This window comes from Leptidea sinapis, chromosome 20 (genome assembly GCF_905404315.1).
Source record: "Leptidea sinapis chromosome 20, ilLepSina1.1, whole genome shotgun sequence".
Lineage (NCBI taxonomy): Eukaryota > Metazoa > Arthropoda > Insecta > Lepidoptera > Pieridae > Leptidea > Leptidea sinapis.
In genome coordinates, this window is record NC_066284.1 from 13549394 (window position 1) to 13572156 (window position 22763).

Sequence of the window (22763 nt, forward strand, 5' to 3'; positions counted from 1 at the left end):
ACATCAAAGAATAAAGTGCGATTTTTCGGTATTAGCTTCAGAATATTATTAAAAATCACGTTATTCATTGTAGACACTTATAACCAACCACACCGCCCTCGAAGACGTAGGCGCGGCCGTGTAGGTACATCAAACCGCTGCCACTAGTCACTTTGACGATTTCCAGCGACCACAACCTAATATAATACGCATTCACACACTTTGATAGAAGCCCGACGAGAAAGTCCTTGTCCTGTAATCGTTCACAAATCACACACCTACAATAACACTTTATTGTAGGTGTGTGATTTGTGTGTAGTGACACACAAATAGTCACACACTTACATACACTCACACATACTTACATACATATATCACCGCACTCGCCGGCGAGTGCGAAGTCTCTTCAAACCTAGAGTCCACTGGACTAACAGATATATTAGATCGTTAGTGATCTTCTCTCCATCCAGCCTAGTGAGCAGGCGGTCTGAGGTTCGAGTCTCCTTCCGACACGCCCCGCGCCTGTGAGCTACATTTTCGGCCTCCAAGGCCCCCGCCCGGCTTCGCTGTAAAAGCCTTCAGGGCTATCAGCACAGAGGAGGTTTTTAGTCGGTAGGGGGTGTTTACACCCGAGCCCGACATATGGGCCCCGTTTCGGGGTCTTCAATACGTAAATGTATTTTACTCCTCTCGAAAAAAAAATGTATGTAAGTATGTGTGAGTGTATGTAAATGTGTGACTATTTGTGTGTAGTGTTATTGTAGGTGTGTGATTTGTGATGTGAGTGTGAGTTTTGTTAAACGATTACAGGAATTATTATATTAGGTTGTGGCCGCTGGAAATCGTCAAAGTGACGAGTGGCAGTGTTTTGATGCACACGGCCGCGCCTACGTCTTCGAGGGCGGTGTGGTTGGTTTGGTGTCGGTGTTGGTGTCGCGTTCGCGATCGTAATATAGTCGTCCGGGTCGACTAGTACGTGTCGTGGTCGCCTCTGTTTGTTCAGACCGTGGTCTAGAGGAGTGTAAGCACATGCCTCCCTCACCAATATATTAGGGTGCTCGGCCACCTTATCAAAGTAGCGTCGCGATATCTCCTTGAAATGTTGAGCGATGGTCGGCAGCTCAAGATCGCGGTGGAGATCTACGTTACGAACGAACCACGGCGCTCCGGTGGCCGTGCGCGTGAATCTATTCTGAACCACTTGCAAACGCCGCAAGTGGCTCGGCGGCGCGTGGGCAAACACGATGCTTGCGTACGACATAATGGGACGTACGATGTTCTTATACAATGTCACCTTGTGTCTGAGCGGTAGTTTGCTTCGCTTGCACACATGCATATTTGTGTGTATTATTGTAAGTGATTGTAAATAAACCTAATAAATAAATAAATAACAGTTTCCGATAGATGGTGCTGATCACGAAACACTGGGGGGTGTTAGGTTTTATTTTCGTTACGAAATTTCTTGATTCGGTCGCCGCGCTCAAAGCCCGCGATAAAAGCTATGCAACAGCTTAAAAAATAGTGTTCGATTATGCGACATCTAGAGTCACTTTCATAAACTATTTCGTATGTCCAAATCGAACGTTGAATTTATCGAGTATCATACAACATAACGGTTTCCGATAGATGGCGCTGATCACGGAACAATGGGGGGTGTTAGGTTTTATTTTCGTTGCGGAATTTCTTGATTCGGTCGCCGCGCTCAATGCCCGCGATAAAAGCTATGCAATAGCTTAAAAAGAAAAGGAATAATAAGAAAATGTACAATGAAGCATTGATTCCTATCGAGGATCATTCCCAATGCGAATTTACCATTTATCAGTAATTTTGGTATGGGTTTACCAAATCGAAGTGCACCTGATTTAATCAACACAGGTATGTATTTTTGAACAGCGTGCAGTATGATATTGTAGAACTGGTAGCGATAATTACTCGCAATGTTTCACTCCTATGGTTTAAGAATCTTTATTTCTCAAAAGAATTAACAATTCACTTACTGAGAAAACTTAAATTATCTTAAAAGTAAAAAGTAAGTAATTTACGTACAAAGCAAACGAGTATGAAAAGTAACAAAAGAAAGATTTACTAATATCTAATAGTACAACAAAATATAATAACACACTAATAATATGAGAATCGGTGAGTAGTCACAATTACAATTAGTCACAAACCACTAGAACAATAAATGAAATATGGCAGCACGAACAAAGTGAACAGAACCGGTTCGCGCGTCACAGAATAAGATAACTGAATATGGCACATTAGGAATGACAAGTTTGGAAAAATTTTAACTTTAAAAGTATTGTGTAGTATATTGAAGTACTTACTATGGAGATTTTATGTTTTTAATTTGTGCTTAATTTTTGTTTCACTCCAAAATGATGAACAAAAAACAATTAGCGCTCGCGTCATGCTGGCAGTTTCAGCAGGGCAAGGGGAATAATTTTTTTGGATGCACCATGTTGAACTTGCAAAACATTCCTTATTTCGCTACTTCTTGCCGAGATACGATCAAAAAATGGAATAAAAGGCATAAAAAAGCATAAAAGGCATTTATTTTCTCAAAATTGATTCCTTTACAATTATTTTTGATGTCATTTCTAATATACTAGATACTACTACCGCTTCGGAAACAAATGCCGCTCTGAGAGCGAAGAAGCGGCGCAAGAAATTATCCCAGCATTCTTTTTTTGTGCTCTTTTCAGTAAAAATATACAATATTGTACAGTCATTTCTATCGCTATAAAATAATCACAATCTAGTCCCAGGCTGTCCGATCATTTAGATATTCAGCTGTGGAGTAAAATTATTTACGACAGAGCCATTTTTTTTATAAAATATTTAAATTTATTTATAGATAATGCCTGAACAGTGGCTGGGATTATATTATTGAAGTGTATACATTTACCCTTAAAGCTATTATGTATCTTATGAAGCCTACTAGAATTATTTACAAGCAATCCCTTATTTCTAGTGTTATAATAATGAAAATCACTATTAAGAGCAAAAAGGTGACGATTTTTGTGAACGTATATTAAATTTTCATAAATGTACTGACAATGAACAGTCATAATATTTATTTCTTTAAATTTTCCTTTGAGAGACTCTCTATAACCACAGTGCTGATATCACACAGCACAGCACGAACAGCTCTCTTTTGCAGAGCAAACACTATATCAATGTCAGCAGCATGACCCCATAGTAAAAATACCGTACGTCATGATGCTGTGAAAATAATTGAAGTAAACTAATCTAGCGGTCACAACATTCGTGTACTCTCTAATCTTTCAAATCAAATCAAATCAAAATCAGTTTATTCACGCAGGTCACGGATGTGACACTTATGAATGCCAAAAAAAATATTTTTCTCATTGAATCTACCGCTACTTCGTAAAGGGTTGAGCTAATGAGAAGAAGTAGCAAGAAACTCATTGCCACTCTTTTATATCAAGATTTACATTTACATCGATTTACAAATCATTTCAATTGCATTATAAAATGTAAAATGATGTAACAAACACACTCAAACGTCAAATAGTCAATGTCTTACACGAGTAAGTCATAAAAGTAAATGTAAATTAATACAAAAGTTATTGAGTACAGTAGCTGCATCATCCACATACACCATAAATAAATAAAGGTATTCTGTGAGCATTTTATACGCGGTTATAAATAAATAAATATGTTTATATCCATACATATATATACACACAAAAACTTTTAAGAATCTGAAACCGAGTCTCCGGCAACAGGCTCATCCTGCCACCACAATCAGCGCCCGTTCACGAGAATGACGCATGAGCCAGCCATCGCCTCCCTCAACCATATTTTAGGGAAGGGGACGACCCGTCCCATGTCGCCGCCACAAGCAGTGACATTTAAGCGAGCATGACGTAACCTGTTACGAGAACTCAGCAAACAACAATAAAATAATCCTAATCTACATATCATGCAATACTCACCAAATACCTCTACTTACAATTTGACAATTCTGCTTAAACTTGTAATTAATATTATATTTTTACTAACAGTAATCAAAACCTCAATTCTTTAGGGTAATCAAATCAAAATCACCTTATTCAGGCAGGCCAAGGAAATGACTTTTCTTTTTATATCCACTTCCTTTGATTGTTGACCTTTAATAAGAAGAAGTGGCAAGAAACTCTTTGTGACAATCACTCACTCACAAATCATTTCAGTTACAATATATGTAAAGTGATGCAGCAATAATACTCAAACTACAAATACTCAAAAAAAAATGTAAATTAATACGTAAAAACAAGAGCTATTGAGTACAGTCACGGCCGACTACTACTGTATCAACAATAATACTAGACCCGACCATATTTTAGGGAAGGGAACGACCCGTCCCACGTCGCCGCCACAAGCAGCGACATTTAAGCGAGCATGATAAAAACTGTCACAAGAACTCAACCAAATAACAAAAAACAAGAATGTTCATCTAAAATATATTCAACAACACTCACTAAACACCTCTACTTATAATTTGACAATTTTTTTAGTATAAATTATTCATTTTTCAAAAATTATTCAAAATTATAAATACTATTATATTTAATTAAAGGTAACTAAAGCTCGAATCTTTTAGAGCAATTCATACTCATGCTTTCTTATCATCTAAATAATCCTTTAAATTGTAATACGATTTTTCCAAAAGTTTATGTTTAATATAGGCTTTGAACTTGTTGAGGGACATTTCCATTATGTTCTCAGGAAGCTTATTATAAAATCTAACGTAATTACACATGAATGACTTGTCGAGTATACTAAGCCTAGAAGTGGGCATTAACAGTTTATTTTTGTTTCTTATATTAATCTTATGTTTTTCATATACCTTTTGAAATTCATTGCCATTTTTATGAACATACACCAAATTTTCATATATATTGGTTAGAAACGGTCATAATTTTAAAATCTTTAAATTTAGATCTAAGTGACTCTCTTGGTCCCATACCATAAATTGCCCGATCAGCTCTTTTCTGCAGCACGAAAATAGAATCAATAGCAGTAGCATTACCCCATAATAATATACCATATGACATAATGCTGTGAAAGTAACTAAAATAAAGTTAAGGAACGAATCTTTTTTACTGCGTATGCAGCAGAACTTAGTCTACTTGATAAATTTTCTATATGATGACCCCATTGGAGTTTGACATCTACCGTTATTCCAAGAAAAACAGCTCACTATATCTAATTTCTCGTTTTTAAGCTGTATATGGATTGACACTTGCTTAACATTAGGTAAAGTAAATTTAATGCATTTCGTTTTATTACCATTAACTAACAAGTTATTAGCTTTAAACCAATGTACAACTTTAGTTAAAGCATTGTTAACAACATCAAAATTTGGTAAGCTACGGTGTATTTTAAACGTGAGTGATGTATCATCAGCAAACAACACAATTTGATATTTATCCTTTGCAATATAAGGGAGATCATTTATATAAATAAGGAATAGAAAAGGTCCTAGAATCGAGCCCTGTGAAACCCCAATTTTAACTATTGATCCAGAGGACCGCTTTCCATAGATATCCACCTTTTGTAGTCTACAATTTAAATGGGATGTCATTAAGTCCAATGCTTTATTTTTAATACCGTAATGGTGAAGTTTTCTAACTTATGTTTCGTGTTTGAACAACGTTGACACAATCGAACGCCTTGGATAAGTCACAAAAGACACCAAGTGCATCACGAGACTCCTCCCAGGCTTCAAATATATTATGTATCTTGACTTGTCAATACCAGCATCGGTAGTTGAACTTTTTAACGGCATATACCACAGAGCTGAGTCTATCTGCTAGATGGGCAATATGTGGACCCCACTGAAGCTTTTTATCTAAAGTGATACCCAAGAAGACTGTAGTGTCCACAAGTTCCAATCTCTGGTCATTTATAAGTACGTTGGTTTGTACCTCCGCTGTGTTTCGTGTAATAAACCGTAAACACTTTGTTTTTTTACTGTTTAAGTGCAGATTATTCGTCTCAAACCAACGCACTATCTTTGAGAGTGCATTGTTTACCTCGTCATCAATATCTGCACGTCACTTCACTTTAAAAATAAGTGAAGTATCATCAGTAAACAATACAATCTCATGCCTATCATCTACCACAAACGGTAGATCGTTAATATATATAAGAATCAAGAAATTACCGAGAATAGAACCCTGTGGAACACCTATTCCCACAGGTTTACCCGAAGACCGTTTGCCATTTACATCGACTATCTGAACTCTTTCGCTTAAATATGATTTTAACAGATTTAGGTCTCTATTTTTCATTCCATAATGCTTTAATTTTAGGAGTAAAGTTTCATGGTGGACGCAGTCAAATGCTTTGGACAAATCACAAAAAATGCCCAATGCATCCTGTGATTCTTCCCAGGCATCAAAGATGTGCTCAATGAGTCTAGTACCCGAATTAATTGTTGATAAGCCCCTAGTGAAACCAAATTGATTTTTGTTCATTAATTTACAAAAATGCATTTGTAGCTATTGAAGCAAAAGTTTTTCAAAAATTTTACTAAAAACAGGCAGCACTGAAATAGGTCTGAGTCTGAATGGCATTGGTAGTTGCATCATCTGGTAATGCAGCAACTTTATTAGATAAAGGCAGAACAGCTCATTCAGAATTTAAGCTGCCATTAAATATTCAAAATAGCCCATAAGCAGTTTGCTACACAAAAAAAACAATCGTCCTTGGCCACAGTCTTGAAACGGTGTTAAATTATCATTTGGGACATAAACATTCACTTGAGGCATTGGATATAGCGGATTATTCCTTTCAAGTGATTAAAGACAGACACTTCCCATTATTCCACGTTCGTACGCTGATGAAATCAATTTAATTTGAACGCATTTAATTCCCAATTAGATTGGCAAAGACGTTTTGCCTTATGACTTATTACGATTTTTTATTCAAATAGATTGGAGATCATGGTTCTATGAGTTGTGTGGCAAGATCAGCGCACCATTTGCATTAGAGTATTCTAATAAGTCATAAGACCAATAGGTTGTTTGTTTGTGTACACACATACAAATTTGGGTACACCATGCTTTTCCCACGGACCAAATATATTATCTGGTTTGTTCTCGCGTGAGTAAACCAACCAGTTTGTTTATATGGGCTAAGGCGGACTGACAAAAAATAATGTTCACTCAATTGCGCTAAGAGATTAATTATTGTCTATTTTTTAATTGTAGAGATATAACAATAGTAATTATATGAATAACTATTTTCGATGTGTAAATAGCTATCTAGAATTGTAATTTAATATACATATATTTGTTATTTCCATAAAGTATAATTTATTAACTTAAATGAAGTATACTTTAATTGTCAACAAGGCTTCATTCATCTTTCAATTATAATTACATCCCTACACACTTATAGTATAAGATATTTTTTATTGAACTAGAAATCCCAGAAATAATGTATATGGCAAAACATTAAACAACGTTTGCTGGGTCTAACTATCTATATAAACTATCATTACGGGGAAGCGTACCAAGTATACCTACTGGTAGCATATCCGCGTTGGATGATCCATTGACCGAAATAGTTGCGAGTGTTTGGGTTTCCAGTAGCCCTATTTAGGTGCGATGATAGTTCTTTGTACATTCTTCGTACCTCTGGGCCCCACGGGCCAAGTGTCTCGAAACCAAACGGCAAAGATTTAAGACTCACTGAGACGGACATATTTGCTACGCTTGCTGTCCTTGGCAGTCGAAGCAGCAGCCCCAGCACCAACTGACATAATTTGGACATGGGAAGAATCCAGAGTGTCGATGCAAGTCGCGTCCCACACCAAGACCCTTCCCCGCTTAGTAAACTTAAAATATTACTTGGAAAATTTTATTACTTAAGATTTAAAGTTCCTATAAGTAAATTCCAATTTTTTCGTATATTATTCATAAGGACTAGCCCGTTATAGAAATTTCCAAATTTACTTGATGTGAATGATAGTTCACTTAAAAATATTTTTGAAACCGTCTCAAGCTTTTTTACCGATACGGTATTGGTGGTTTGGGTACACGTAAGTTTCGAACATTGCATTACCAGCGTTTCTATCTTCTATCTTCGTATTTAGTGCGCAGCTTTTCGTTACTAAAATTTTAAATCATTCACCAGGCAACTATGAGATTGCCTATTGCGTAGATAGAAAATGTACAATAGATGCGTCACTGAAATAAGAATAATAATGTGACAGAGACATAAATTAGATTGGTATTGAGAGTAAGCGATATACACTACAACACAGAACAGAAAAACTAGAAGAAGTGGCATCATGTCATTTTACTATGGAAACCGATGTCGCCAAACTCACACATTTATCTATTAAATATGTAATACACACACTTAATTCCGGCTTTATGATAGGCCTAAATTCACAATCACGAAATGACATAACTACAAATTTATTTACATCAATTTAGAACTTAATACAAATACGCTTATCTCATATTCTTAAAGTGATTATGACAACCTCAGAACTTTTTCTTAAATTACGAAAAATAACATATAAAAACTTGAAGTAATAGGAACTCTGTAACCATAGATTTGACTTCTGTCAAAAAACCTAGTGCTGTACGAAAATGAGTAAACATATCGATAAGTTAGTGAAAACTAGAATGATGTAGTCAGGGTTGATAAAGTTTTATTTGAAAGGATGGACAATATTTAGCTCAATTCAAATAAAATCAAGACAGCGTACACGAATAGTCTTGGAAAGTTTCAATATAAATATTATATTTACCTGGGATGCAATACACGCATAAAACATTGTTTTTTTATATGGTTATGTTTGTAAAGTAGCTTTGATTCAGTTCAGTGCAGCCCTGTTTCACTGCAACCAATGTGATCTATTGCGATAGCCACTGTTAACTATCGCTCACTGTCTAGATTGATTCATTTCATGAATAGTTTTTTTATAAGTATTCATCATTATTCTGTATAATCCCAGGGGTCAGTAAGACATGAGATTTTATTAACCGTACAGCTTCCATACGTAATGCGCGTGCGGATAGAAAATTTCCAAAACAAGCAGAAACAAATTATTAATAAAAAGAGAATAAGCAGAGTTTTCGATCTATTTTTTACAATTCTATGACGTATTTCCTCTACTCAACCTTTTCGGTGGAACCTATTTATGTCAAATATTTTAGTTAAAAACTTTTTTTTGACGATATTTAAAAATAAACGCCTATTTGGTTTAACTGGAATCTAACACATATTTGTTAAATAATAATTAGCTGTATCTAAGAGACACTTAAAACTATTAATTTTAATTCATCGTAGTACCTCTTGTACCAATTATCACAACCATATACTAACATTTTGCTTACTTACACCCTTATCGCGCATGGAAAAGAGCAATTCTTGAATACAATTTATAAAGATAAAATTTATCTCGATAAAATTATATCGATATGTTTACATGCATTCACTTGAGTAGTAAGAAATGTTTGCATTACTTATTCTAACATAAGTTACTTTGATTAAACGTAAAGGTAAATGAACCATACGTCGTGATATTATGGTTCATTTTTAATTGTATATTTTGCACAATAAATATGGATTGTATTTAAATCGGAAAATTATGATTACTGATGATAGGAAATCCCTTCGTTGGACATATTTTTATTGCGGCTATGATTTCTACATTCAACTACGGCACAATAAGGCATATTTGTATTTTTTTTTAAATAATTATGCTTCACTTGACATCAAATGACTGGTCTCACTTGAGCCTCGAGTAGGTACATTTGTACACAATACTGGCGACAGGGTAACGCCCACATGCCACTTTCACTAGTTTTTTCTGTTCCGTCTACTACAATATCTGCTATCCCTTTCGCGTATGCGATTTTTTTGGTTGGACCCAGTTCATCGGCACCCAACAAATAATGGCTGCGGTGGTAAAATACAATTTTATTTAAATTCTAATAGTATACATTTTGATTGTAAATATGTAATTGAGTGGTTTAGTAGGAATTCAGTTATTATTAAAATATGGGACGTTGTTGTTTAAAACGTTGTACAAATCGTCCAAAACGAAAACATGAAAACATAATACACGTCAGAGACTATTGCTATCTTATTAACATACGCTGTCAGCGAATCTAGAGTTCATCTTCTACGGTCTATTGGAACGAAGCTAAAAATGCTTGGCTAAATATTGCAAGTTTTCAAATTTTTCAGATGATTTAATATGTCAAAAAGCAGGGGATGCACTTCTTTCTAACTCAGCCTTTGATAATCTTTTGATCAGATCTACTGACAGAACAGAGCGTGCTCATCTTTTGGCCCTGACACAAAATGAGTTAGGCTTTTGGTTACAAGCGTTGTCTTCTGCGCCGATTGGAACGCTACTTGATAAAATGACATTGTCATTATGCTTATCACGTCGCGTCGTCTAGGTATAAAATTAAACGAACCATATCAATGCCGATGTGCCATGCAGGTACATGCTCTTGGGTATAACGGGATACCTAAAATCGGCAGGCTGAATCAGACGTCGAACAAAGTAGGTATTGTCTACGCGCCTCAATTGGCCTAATATAAACCCAAGTACTGGCAGGTGTTTCTGTCAACAGATCAGCTATCCAACTGCTGCCAGTTTTCTTGGCACACTTCTCCGTAATGATAGTTTATTATTTTTGAGAACCTTAATCTCTATTTCTTCAATATTTTGTAGTCGTAACTCGTAAGCACTGTTTTGCTGAATGAATGTAAAATATATCATATAATTATATAAATATCTTGACATTTTACTGATAAAATTTTTCATATGACTCCCAATAAAGTTTTACATTTCATAAAAACAAAATTTTATAACATATGAGAAAATCTGTAGGTTTTTATAGGTAAAATATAGTCCCTACTCCTATTATCCGTACCACAAAGTGTATCATCTAATACTTTTAAAGTTCTATACCTATTTTGTAGGTTAGTGACTTTTGACCAATATTATTAAAGTTAAAGAGACAGACAAAATTCAAAAACGCACACAAGATGTGTCAAAAGCAAAAGTGGAAACAGACATTCTGAGGGAAAAGAAAGAGAAATGGACAGAAACCGTAACAGAATGGTATCCAAGAGACGGGAAACGAAGAAAAGGTAGACATATTAGAAGGTGGGGGGACGATTTTAAAAGGATAGCAGGACCGGACTGGATGAGAGTAGCTAGAGACCGAATAAAGTGGAAGTCCTTAGAGGAGGCCTTTGTCGAGAGAAAAATTACTAGTTAAGCTAATGATAGTTTTATTTATAAGAAAAATTAAGTCACTAGCAATAAAGGCTATTTTATTTTTATTTTATTATATAAAGTTTAAACATGTACAATCATATTACATAGATTAATAAAAAACTATCTATGTACAGCTCCATGTTTCTGAAAAATAAAATAAAATTGTCTATGGAATCACAGAACTGAATCTTGTAAAAGATTAGGCCATTTCATAAAACAAATGTATAGTATCTCGCAGAAAATATCTACGGGCCAGTTATATTTATTTCAGCATTACAATTTTCTTTAAATTGTATCGTGAACCGTGTTGTAGGTCTATTGGAAGCGTTTCACCTGCTAATTGCGGAATATTAAGCAGTCTTGTTTCTGCAAACAGAAAAAAGATTTGCTCTCAGTGGAGAAATAAGGTAAACATTGATTTATTTTCACCTGATGAAGACGATAGTAGGATTATCTGATTGTAACAATTTCTTCGTGTTACATGATGTATAGAGTGTTTATAATTATTTTTAGCGCATCCTTGTACGAAATGAAAGTTTGACTTATGCCACATATTCTTGAATGGCAGCTGGCCGATGTACTTTTAGTACGGGTGTAGGTACTTACGATGCAACGTAAACTGTCTGTAGCATTTTTTGATTTAAAGATTAGTTATTATTGTAATATCATTCTTTTTTAAAAATATTCAGGTAAAGGCAAATAGTTTCTGAGAATTGTTATTCTGTTTTAAAATGACAATTATTAAACTTGTCAGCTGGGTTGAGTCATTGGTACAACTTTTTTTGTTCTTTCTATACTAGTTGTAATTGTAAACATTTAGAAAACAGTATTTCTCTATTACTCATAAACAGTGTTGCTCTTAAAATTATACAAATATTTTTTCCTCCCACCTCTAACACAACTGAATTCAAGATATTCATAATTCAGAAGCAAAATGTAATTGACACAAAGCTATAATTGTAATCCTGCCTTTCTTTAAAAATGTGATTAAATAAAATCTGTTTATGATTATAAACATATGACAATAACTTTTTATTTATTAATTCTTTATAAAGAGTATATAATGCACTAGTTATATCCCAACAATTTATAACAGCTGTATGACATTCTAATGTAAACACAAAGCAAAAGAAAAGTTTTAGTTTGAATAAATGAATATAAAGTATGTTCTCTTCCTCATCAATCATATCTCTTTTCAAATCTTTTATATTTTGTTTACAAATCAGCAAGTTACTTGTTGAACTAATACTTTTTTCACAAATATATGTTTCTAAATTAATCATGTGAACTAACTAATAGGTCTTTATTATTTATTCGTTTTTGACAGTATCTAGCTGTCAATATCTTTTTACAAGCCATTTTAAAGAATTACCTATGTTCATAGCATAATAAAGCACACTTAAATATTAAATAGCATAGAGGTGTTGGAACTATAATAAAACAAAAAACATGTTGTGATTTAGGAAGGAGTGTGCTGTACTTACATATTTGAATTAATTACTGTCTTACTTCTGCAGGTATTCACATCCTACAAAAACTTTTGCCACTTGTATTTACTAACATTCTAATTCTTATATTAGAAGATAAAAAGTGAGTTAAATAAATAATAATAAAAATATAACATTTATGCACCAACCCAACATAAGAAAATACAATTACAGGTTTTTAATTTTTCTAAAAATTATTTCATTCAAATAGATTACATTATATCATGGTTCTATGAATTGATGCAAGATTAGCCCACCATTAGAGCATTCTTTATGGGTTTACATTAAGGTTATAATTTATTCATTTAATTGGTCATAGAACCTCATAGTAAAATATCACCCATTATATATATATATTTTTTTTTAAATAAGATTTTGTCACAATATAATGTCGTACAATAACATTTATTTTTAAATTGCCAGAGATTGGTTGTCCATTGTCAATTATAATACTAATAACCCAGTAATTTAAAAAGAAATAATAATTGTCATTAAATAGTAAGTTTGTATTTCTTTATTAGTGCATAAAAGGTGGCTTTCCTATTTTTAATTGTTTGAAATTATTATATTTAAATAAAACTTATAATATGATAAGATAATATATAAGTATGTGTCTAAGTGACATGCCAGTGTCACGGTCAAACTTGCTTTACATTAATATCTGCATATTAAATATAATATAGAGTATACATATACATATTACTTACAATAAATAGTGTTTATCAATATGTTTCCAGGGGAATGATGGCATAAGGAAGTATCATACCAATTCCATGATGGAAAAACTGGTTTTAGTTTTTTTTATGACAATAAGGAACAAGACTAGGAAGAAATTCAGCTGATGGTTATTGATATGCCCATTACAATGCAGTGCCACTCAGGTTCCTTAAAAATCCAAAAACTCTGAGTGGCACTACAATTGGGCTCATCACCTTGTGACACAAGACGTTAAGTTTCATTTGCCCAGTAATAGCACTAGCTACGGTGCCATTGTAACTGAAACATAATAATGCTTACACATAGTAATGTGTAAACATTATTATGCATTATGCAGTGCATATGCAGTGAAGCTACTGCTTCACAGCAGATAATGCAAAATAGGCATCATTTGTGGTACCCATAATCTAGCTGGCATTCAATTCAAATGAGACTCCTACTGGTATCTTACTTGGCAGTGAGTGTGCCAACAGGTGTTTTACATGAAAATGTGAAAGTATAATTTCATACATTTTTGGTTGCAGGGTGATCCTGTGGTTAGTATTTGCTGTGGAGTACAATAACAATCTCCTGTTGGATCTAGGATGTCAGTACTGAATCAGAGTGGAGAAGAACAGGTTTCCTTTCATACTTTATATTCATGCTTATATTATTGGACTGACACTGGGTATGTGACCAATCATCAGATAGGCTTAGGTTTTATGAAGAAAATTTTAAAGATGATTTGAAACATGTTGCTGAATGATTTATATAAAGTTCTGACCAGTTAAAGAATTAAGTTGGATAGTTCCGTCGTAATACTAATAAGAAGTTTTCTAAATCAGATTAGTTTGTATAAAGGTGTGTCTTAAATTTCTTTCTGTCTTTCTTTTTTTTAAATAATATTTGCTATTGATAAGAACTTCTAACGGGTTACAAATTAGATCTTTTCTGTATTTAGATTTAATTAGGATTTTATTTTTCATTAGGATGGGAATCTACTAAGTACTTGTGAGATCTTGAAATAAATAATTATATAATATTTTGAAGAAAAATATTTTATTGAATGCTTAGTCTTAAAGCAATCTGATAATTTTGACAGTTTACACTCGAAAATATCTGAAAAATATTGTGCTTCATAAAAATAATAGTACATACACTTGCCACTAAATACTATTCATACATTTAAAAGGCAATACTTCTTCTCAATTATATATATTTTTATGGAATTGTTCTGTAAAAATAAAACTGGCATATTGAGACCTAGTTTTTTCACAACGAGTGCAAAGAATTTCCATTCTATAATAAATATATAAACACATATAAAGCGTGAATAAGTTGACTAGTCAATTTTGTTATCATTTCTGAATAATTTTACATTTAATTTATTAACTGTGTATTTTAAGTTCACACAGCAGTTACAATGTTAGTTAACATTACATCTCCTACATAGTAGTAAACATTCAATAGCTTTTTAATAACCTTACATATGTCTATTGCTAATACAGAGACCGATCATATTGGCTGCAGTTGAATCAGCAATCAATAACAAGCTTGTATAGATCATGTCTGCTAAAATCCTATTTTTGACTTTACGGTGATTCTCTTTTATGGCTTGGGTTTTCTTTTGTATATCATAGACTACACATAGCTCAATAGTTCACGCGGTCCCCACACATTACAACAGCATCAACCCACCGTGTTAGCCTCTTACAAGTCACCCGATCACAGAAGGACACAATTCTTTTTTTTAAATTTCCGAGGATCATTGTGCTTGAGCTGTTGCACTACCAATGTGACACAGAATAGATGTTGATCCCCTGTACTATCCAATTTCATACCAGACTCTGTAGTACCTGCCAATCGATGTGTCACTTAAAGCATTGCATGGAGCTGGATTCAGAGAATCTGAATTGCAAGTTATTTCTTCCGTGCAATTTATTCTTGCATTCAGATTCGAAAACCCTAGTCCCGGACCCACGTAAATATCAATCATTCAGTAATATTAATTTTTAACTTCTGTGTGATTTTTTTTCAAATATAGTTTATTATCAATAAATGTTTGCATTACATATTTTGTGAATTGTTCAACTTGCAGGTGGAATGTCCTCTGTGTATGGAACCCTTGGAGGTGGACGACCTTCATTTCTATCCGTGCACATGTGGTTATCAGGTGAGTAGGAATTAAAAGCAATTTCATTAAAAGTAAAAACTACTGTAGGTCCACTGAACAGTTTATTTTGTTTACACTAGACTATGCAAAGCTTGTTCTGGTAAAGTCTGCTCAAGTTCTTGAAAAACCAAAAAAAAAATTGAGAAATAAGTAGTAGTGCCACTACATTTGCGCTCGTCACCTTGAGACATAAGATGTTAAGTGTCATTTGCCCAGTAATTTCACTAGCCTACGGCGCACACGCCTATACTCAGGGCAGATCAACCGAATCCGCACTCTATTGCGTAACATCTCTCGCAATGAAAGGATTATCACGTAAACAATCAACCTTAGGTGCTTTTATTGATATCGAAGGCGCCTTCGACAAAACCCCTTTCACTAGCATAGGCCGAGCGCTAGCCGCTCATGATGTAGATCCTACAATTGCCGGGTGGATAGACAGCATGTTGAGGCATAGGGCGATACGATTTACTGTGAACACCAGTACTAGATGTGTGGTGGCAACGGGCTGCCCACAAGGAGGGGTACTCTCGCCGCTGCTCTGGAACCTTGTGGTAGATGAGCTCATCACAAGGCTAAACAAAAAGAAACTGTACACGGTGGGCTATGCTGACGACCTCGCCATTCTAATAACAAGACCAGTCGAGAACGTCTTATGTAGCCTCATGAGATCTGCTTTTAAGATTTTGGAAGAATGGTGCGCGCAACACAAACTCACAGCTAATCCGTCAAAGACGGAACTAATACTATTCACTAACAAACGCAGCCTTGGTAATCTAACATTACCAAAGCTGTTCAACACCGAACTAAGCCTTACTAAAGAAGTTAAATACCTGGGGGTTATACTGGATAGTAAGTTGCTTTGGAACAAACACCTTGAAAACAAGCTGGAAAAAGCATGCATCATCTTTTGACAGTGCAGAAGACTTATAGGCAGAACCTGGGGTCTTGCTCCAAAGATAAGCAGATGGCTCTATACAGCAGTCATCAGACCAATTATCTCCTACGGAGCAATAGCGTGGTGGCCCAGGACAGAGCTTGTGACAGTACAAACCAAGCTGCAGCGTTTCCAGCGGCTGGCTGCGCCTTCCTCGGCCCTTGAAACTATTCTAGGGCTAACACCACTCGACATACACTTTCAACAAGACAATGGCGACTTTACGTCTAAAGCTGTTGGGTGTATGGAAGAATGAAGACGGCTTAACAGATAAGCTCTGGAATAGGGTAACAAAGGATTATCCACTCTGTGAGGCACCATGTGATAAGATAACTAAAACAAATACCTTCCATAAAAACTATCACATACAGCTATATGAGAAAGATGCTGACCAGTCAGGTGTAAACGAACTAAGAATTTACACAGACGGCTCGAAAATGGCTACTGGAACTGGTGCCGGCATATTCTCACAGGAACTAAACATACACATTTCCATACCCTTGGGCACACACAGCTCCATCTTCCAATGTGAGTGCGTAGCCATCAAGGAAGCCGCCAGCGCTATATTAAGAAGAAAGGTACATAGCCACAACATCAGATTTCTTTCTGACAGTATGGCGGTACTAACAGCGCTGAAGGGTACCACACACAACTCAGCACTAATACACGAATATCACCAAACCCTGGAGCAAGTTGCCTCTTATAACCAGGTAACTCTGCAATGGATCAAGGGACATAGTGGTTCGTTGGGTAATGATGCAGCGGATGAGCTTGCAAGGCGGGCATCGGCAAATACAGTGTCTGGTCCATTGCCACTTCTGCCACTGCCCTTCAGCCAAATGCGCTCATGGATACGCTCTCTCACCAACGACCTACACAACACCCGATGGATGAATGTCTCAAGCTGTAGACAGTCGAAGGTGGCGATACCTGCACTATCGCCCAAACTGACACGTAGACTTATGAGCCTCAACAGACATACATGACATCCGTATAATGGTGGGCACCCTAACGGGTCACACATCACTAAACAAACACCTCTTCACAATCGGCGTAACGGACAGCCCTAAGTGCAGAGGTTGTCTGACCGAAGACGAAACGGTCGCTCACGTAATCCTGGAATGTGCGGGGGTGGCCAACCAAGGGGCAAAAACCTTAACCAATACAAGGTCGCTCCAAGAAGTCTGTGAACACCCCAGGAATGTTCTGAACTTCTGGAAGGAGCTGGGCTGGTTGGAGTAACCGGCCATTACTGCACGCAAAATGGACCCATGCTAGTGGTTTAATTGCGGAAACAGGAGCCCTATACCATACCATAGCCTACGGCGCCCTTCAGACTGAAACACAACAATGATTACTGCTTCACTGCAGAAATAGGCGCCGCTATGGTACCCATAAGCTAACCGGCATCCTATGCAAAGGAGCCTCCGACTGGTGAAAGTTCACCAAGAGAGTGTGATCGGCTAGAGCAATCTCTTCGTATACCGAGAGGGTGACCACTTGATCAACGACCGACAGTACGACTTTCATCATGGTCGGTCGGCAGGCGATTTCTGGAATACCTAACACGGGCGGCGGTAATGGAGAGCAAGAGGGCAGGCCTGGCAGTTAGCCTGGATGTAGGGAAGGCCTTTGATGGTGTATGGCAAAACTGCCATCATTTGGGCAAGAGTTTATGCAAGTGGACCTCCAGCTTCCTCACTGGGCGCAGCATACATGTTGTTGTCGACGGTTATTGCCCGACCCCGAAGCCCGTGAACGCTGGAGTGCACAAAGGCTGTGTGCTATCTCCTGCACTGTTTCTTCTGCATACCAATGATATGTTGGTCACCTCCAAAACACATACTATGCAGACCACAGCACGGGTGATGCCGTATACATAGGCCATGCAGGTTTCTCTCGGGAAATCGTCGACAAGTGCCGAGAGAAACTTGTGTCTTCTATCGAGACCTCTCTTGAGATGATCGCGCAATGGGGTAAATTTAACCTTGTCCAATTTAACCCCCAGAAGACTCAAGTTTGCGCGTTTACCACTAAAACAATCCCATTTGTCGTATCACTGCTCTTCGACAACAATTCCCTTAAAGCCTCGCGTAGTGTACTGGGTCTCGAAATCTCGAGCGATTGCCAATTCCGCGGTCATCTGGAGGGCAAAGCCAAAGTGGCTTCGAAGAAACTAGGCCTCATAAATAGAGCACGGCAATATTTCAAGCTGGCCCACATTCTAGCGCTCTACAAAGCTCTACAGGTCCGGCCATATATGAAGTATTGCTGTCATCTCTGGTCTGTGTGCTCTGTGAACGGCTGGATCACTTGGCGTTGCGTAGAGACGTCACTCTTCTGTGTGTCTTCTACTGCATTTACCACGGGGAGTGTTCCTAAGAGCTTGTTCATCTAATTCCTTCCGCCGAATTCCACCTTCGACCACGACACGCCACAGATTAGGATATCATCCCTACCACCTGGATGTGTGGCGGTCCTCCACAGTGCGGTTTTCAAGGGGTTTTCTTCCACGTACTACAAAGCTGTGGAATGAGCTTCCTTGGGCGGTGTTTCCGGGACGATACGACCTTCAAAAACAAAATCCCAGAAAATGTTCAAAATAAATGTACGACATTCAAAAGAATCGTAAAAAAAAGATTGTGTTTTAAATGTTACTATAACATAATTGATTTTGTTAATGATAGCACTGATTGGGAATGGAGCGATCGCCCTCAGGCTATTAAATAATAAATTTTATTGTATTACATTATAATGATATTTTTATGAAAAAAAAAGGAACAGTGGCCCGCTGAGTTTGTAGCGCCCGTTCTTCTCATATCTGAGGCAAACTTTTTGAACGTCTGGTAGTTTTTGACTTTTAATACGGGATTTCATATCCTTATAAAACTATTTGAATTTGAATAAAATAATACAAATAGTAGTATTATCTATAAAATTTTTGAAAAGGAAGTTGGTACCTTCCTTCGCACCCACAACTTCTTCATACATCATTTTGGGATATGTCGAGACTTGAGTCTCAATGGGCAGATAATGACGATTAAGTTCAGATTAGACTAAAAAATTTTTAATGATTACCCATACTCAAATCAAAATCACTTTATTCATGTAGGTCAAGGAAATGTTACTTATGAATGTCAAAAAATTACATTTCTTGCTAAATTTACCGCCACTTTATAAAGCTCGTGTCTTATTAGACTCGGATGTAAACTGATTTATACAGAATGGCTTTGTAAATCAATTCCAAACAACGTACCTATACTAGCTGATAAGATTAATATTATGATAACTAAATATTATCCAACATTGTCACTGGCAAGTAAACTGTGATAATCAGTTGCATTAGTGTCGATATTTCCTGTGTGGTTTGACGTGAATATTTAGAAGGTAATAATATATTATAGTAAGTAATATTATGAATGTGATATTAACTCTGTCTGTTTGTTATATTTACACGCTTCAATTTTTTAATCGATGTATAAAATATTTGGTTGGCGATGGTTTGTGGGACCCTGGAATGGACAGGATAGGTTTTAAACCGGAAATCATTCCTTGTTCGGGAGTTAAAAAAAAGGCAACTTACATATGAGGACACCTCTTATAACTAAATAAATCATAGTTTTTGTTTAATGCGATTATTAATTATTTTGGCAGTAATCACGATGGTTGTCGATGATTCACGAAGCATCCTCACACAAACAATGAATTTAAACTCTAAACTTTAGAGTATGATAATGAGCTTGAGAGTCTAAACTTTGATTCATCCAATATACGATAGTTTATAGTGATACAGTTTATTCTTTATTTCGACTCATATATTGGATGCAGCTCCTTACACACTAAGTTGTTACGTATATTACAGCTATTGTAAAATACTCTATTTGATTGAACAGAGTGGTAGTTGAGTTTCTTGTATGTTCTTTTCACGAGCTCTAATTTTTCCCATATGTTAGATTCAGTGGTTTGAAAGAAATGTATTGACATAATAGTGTGAGAAATGAAATAAAAAGATTTTTGCATTTTGATCAATGAAGTAACATGTCATAGGGATTTTAATGCCAACCGTGATTATGATCTGAGAAAACTATTTCAACAATATAACTAGTGTGACCATAAATTCTGTTACGAATAAAAAAACATTTTTTATGAAGTAATGTCATCTTAAGAAGGCAGCATTTAGTGTTCGACCGACGTCACCGTCGACGTACGTCGGTCGAGCGTAGCGCGGACCGAACCTGACCATGTTGCGTTTGGGGCTCGGCTGACATCAAACTTGATTGCACGTGTACGATTGCGAAGAAAAATGAATCCATTTGTAATCTTGGTAATATGTGCACACTTAAGCAAACGTTTACAAAGTAGGAGTCGGAGAAGATATTACCTATTATGTTCATCCAATTATTATAGAGCGCCTAATTGAAAGAGAAATTTGTACAATATATTCGAAACACGAATTTTTATTTGCGATTTTGATGACGATGTTACACATTCGCGTCTTTCGGTCGCTCGGTCATTTATCTTCAATCTATATATATAAGAGGTTTCCACGTGTAGTCACTCATCACGAACCATAAACCATATGGAACCATAAGGCGTAGAGACTTAAAAATTTGGTAGGAATACTCCTTTCGTCGAGTAGAGGTAAGCTAATAACGGATTTTACGATAATCCACCCACAAGATTTTTTTATTATGAACAGAACACCGTCTGTTGGGTCAGCTAGTTATGTGATTTTTTCTAAGTATTTTGTGCAAACATGGTAGTAACCAGATTTACTCGACAGTAGTAAAAAAAACTTTTCTTTTTACTCGAGTAGTCTGTGGCCATGCTACATTAATTAAATCGTATTCAGCGCCCTTCAGAATTCAGAATAACAACGCCTTCAGAGCACTGTTGGAGCTGCCACGTGTTTGAAGCGCGTCAGCTATGTTGGCACACGCAGAGGTGTAGCCATTCCTTCGTAAACAACTGCTTCTCTACTGCGTCGAATACGAGGCAGAAGTAACAGTGTTCTGAGCCGACAGCGGGGACTGGCCCCCATTCAATTTAAATAAATATGTCTCTTCGCAAATAGAATTACTAACACAATTAGATTATTAGTTTACTTACAATCGATGAATCATAGTTGTCCGAAAATAAACGATTTTTTTTCCTGACCATATATGTTTTTTGGGTATACAAGGCATGATATTTACTTATTTAAGAAAGAAAATCAATCACCACATATATGAATAATTAATGTATAATGTGACTAATAAAATGTTGATGGTACACACGGTTTTTTTAAACAATCAACATGAAACGTCAAATGTAATTAATGAATGGTTTATGTAGTGGTAAGCTTAAATATAGTGTTGTTGCAGATATGCCGGTTCTGTTGGAACCGAATCCGGGAAGGAGAGAACGGCCTGTGTCCGGCATGTCGGAAGGCCTACCCGGAGAACCCCGCAGACTTCACTCCACTCAGTCAGGAACAGGTGGGACGCTAACAACATCGCACCTTGCACCGTAACACCAAATACTATCCTTATCAGTAAACGCAAACGTCCGTACGCAATCCGTCCCAAGCAAACATGGATGGTGGTGGATGACTGTCGTTGACGATAATAATAAGTAAAAAATCTGAAATTTAAAGTAATACAATATTTTCTGTCAAAACTCAATTAATGCTTTAATTCACATATATATTAAATATGTATTGTTCACTCTCCTCGTCGTTCTTGTAGTGTTACATTGCTAGTTAAAAAAATCATTAATAAAAAGCAATAAAAATTAATTAAATCGTCAACAAGGACTACACAAACAACAACATACATGACGGCAAAATATGATAACAAGAGACGGATATATACAGTGTTATAGTGTTATTTTTAACATTGAGGGTATTCGTAAATTGTTTGGTTTGTAATGTTGTTCTTGTGTACACCTACATATTTATATTCTTGTTGTGTTTCTTACAGAATTAATATTAATATGCAGTTTTAAATGGTTTTCTTTTTCTTTGATATTACATTTTAAATTTAAACTTCAATATATATAGATCCAGTGAGATCCAGAGAATTTATTGACTCACGGTTTGACAGTTCTGCTGTGAAACAATTTCATTTTAAACAACAGGGAGCATATTTTACGAAATAATTCTTGATGCTATGGAATATTATTGACAAATTCATAAAAAACAGTATTTTATTTATTATGTACAGAATAATGGGTCAATTAATA

The 22763-nt window shown here is 35.9% G+C and overlaps 1 protein-coding gene across 6 annotated transcripts in view; it reads left to right on the forward strand.

Moving 5' to 3' along the window:
• Window positions 1-1700: 1700 nt before the first annotated feature.
• The window catches only part of LOC126970078 (serine/threonine-protein kinase pakD), a 56243-nt gene continuing 35180 nt past the window's right edge, over window positions 1701-22763 (forward strand). For 3 of the 6 annotated variants that reach the window (XM_050815767.1, XM_050815765.1, XM_050815766.1), the window contains exons 1-4: window positions 11425-11655; window positions 13977-14069; window positions 15530-15604; window positions 21905-22018. In XM_050815767.1, coding sequence (XP_050671724.1) covers window positions 14037-14069; window positions 15530-15604; window positions 21905-22018 — 222 coding nt within the window. In that variant the 5' untranslated portion in view covers window positions 11425-11655; window positions 13977-14036. Of the gene's footprint in view, window positions 1855-11424; window positions 11656-13976; window positions 14070-15529; window positions 15605-21904; window positions 22019-22763 lie in introns of those variants that run through there. The other 3 variants (XM_050815762.1, XM_050815761.1, XM_050815764.1) reach the window with 3 other exon arrangements.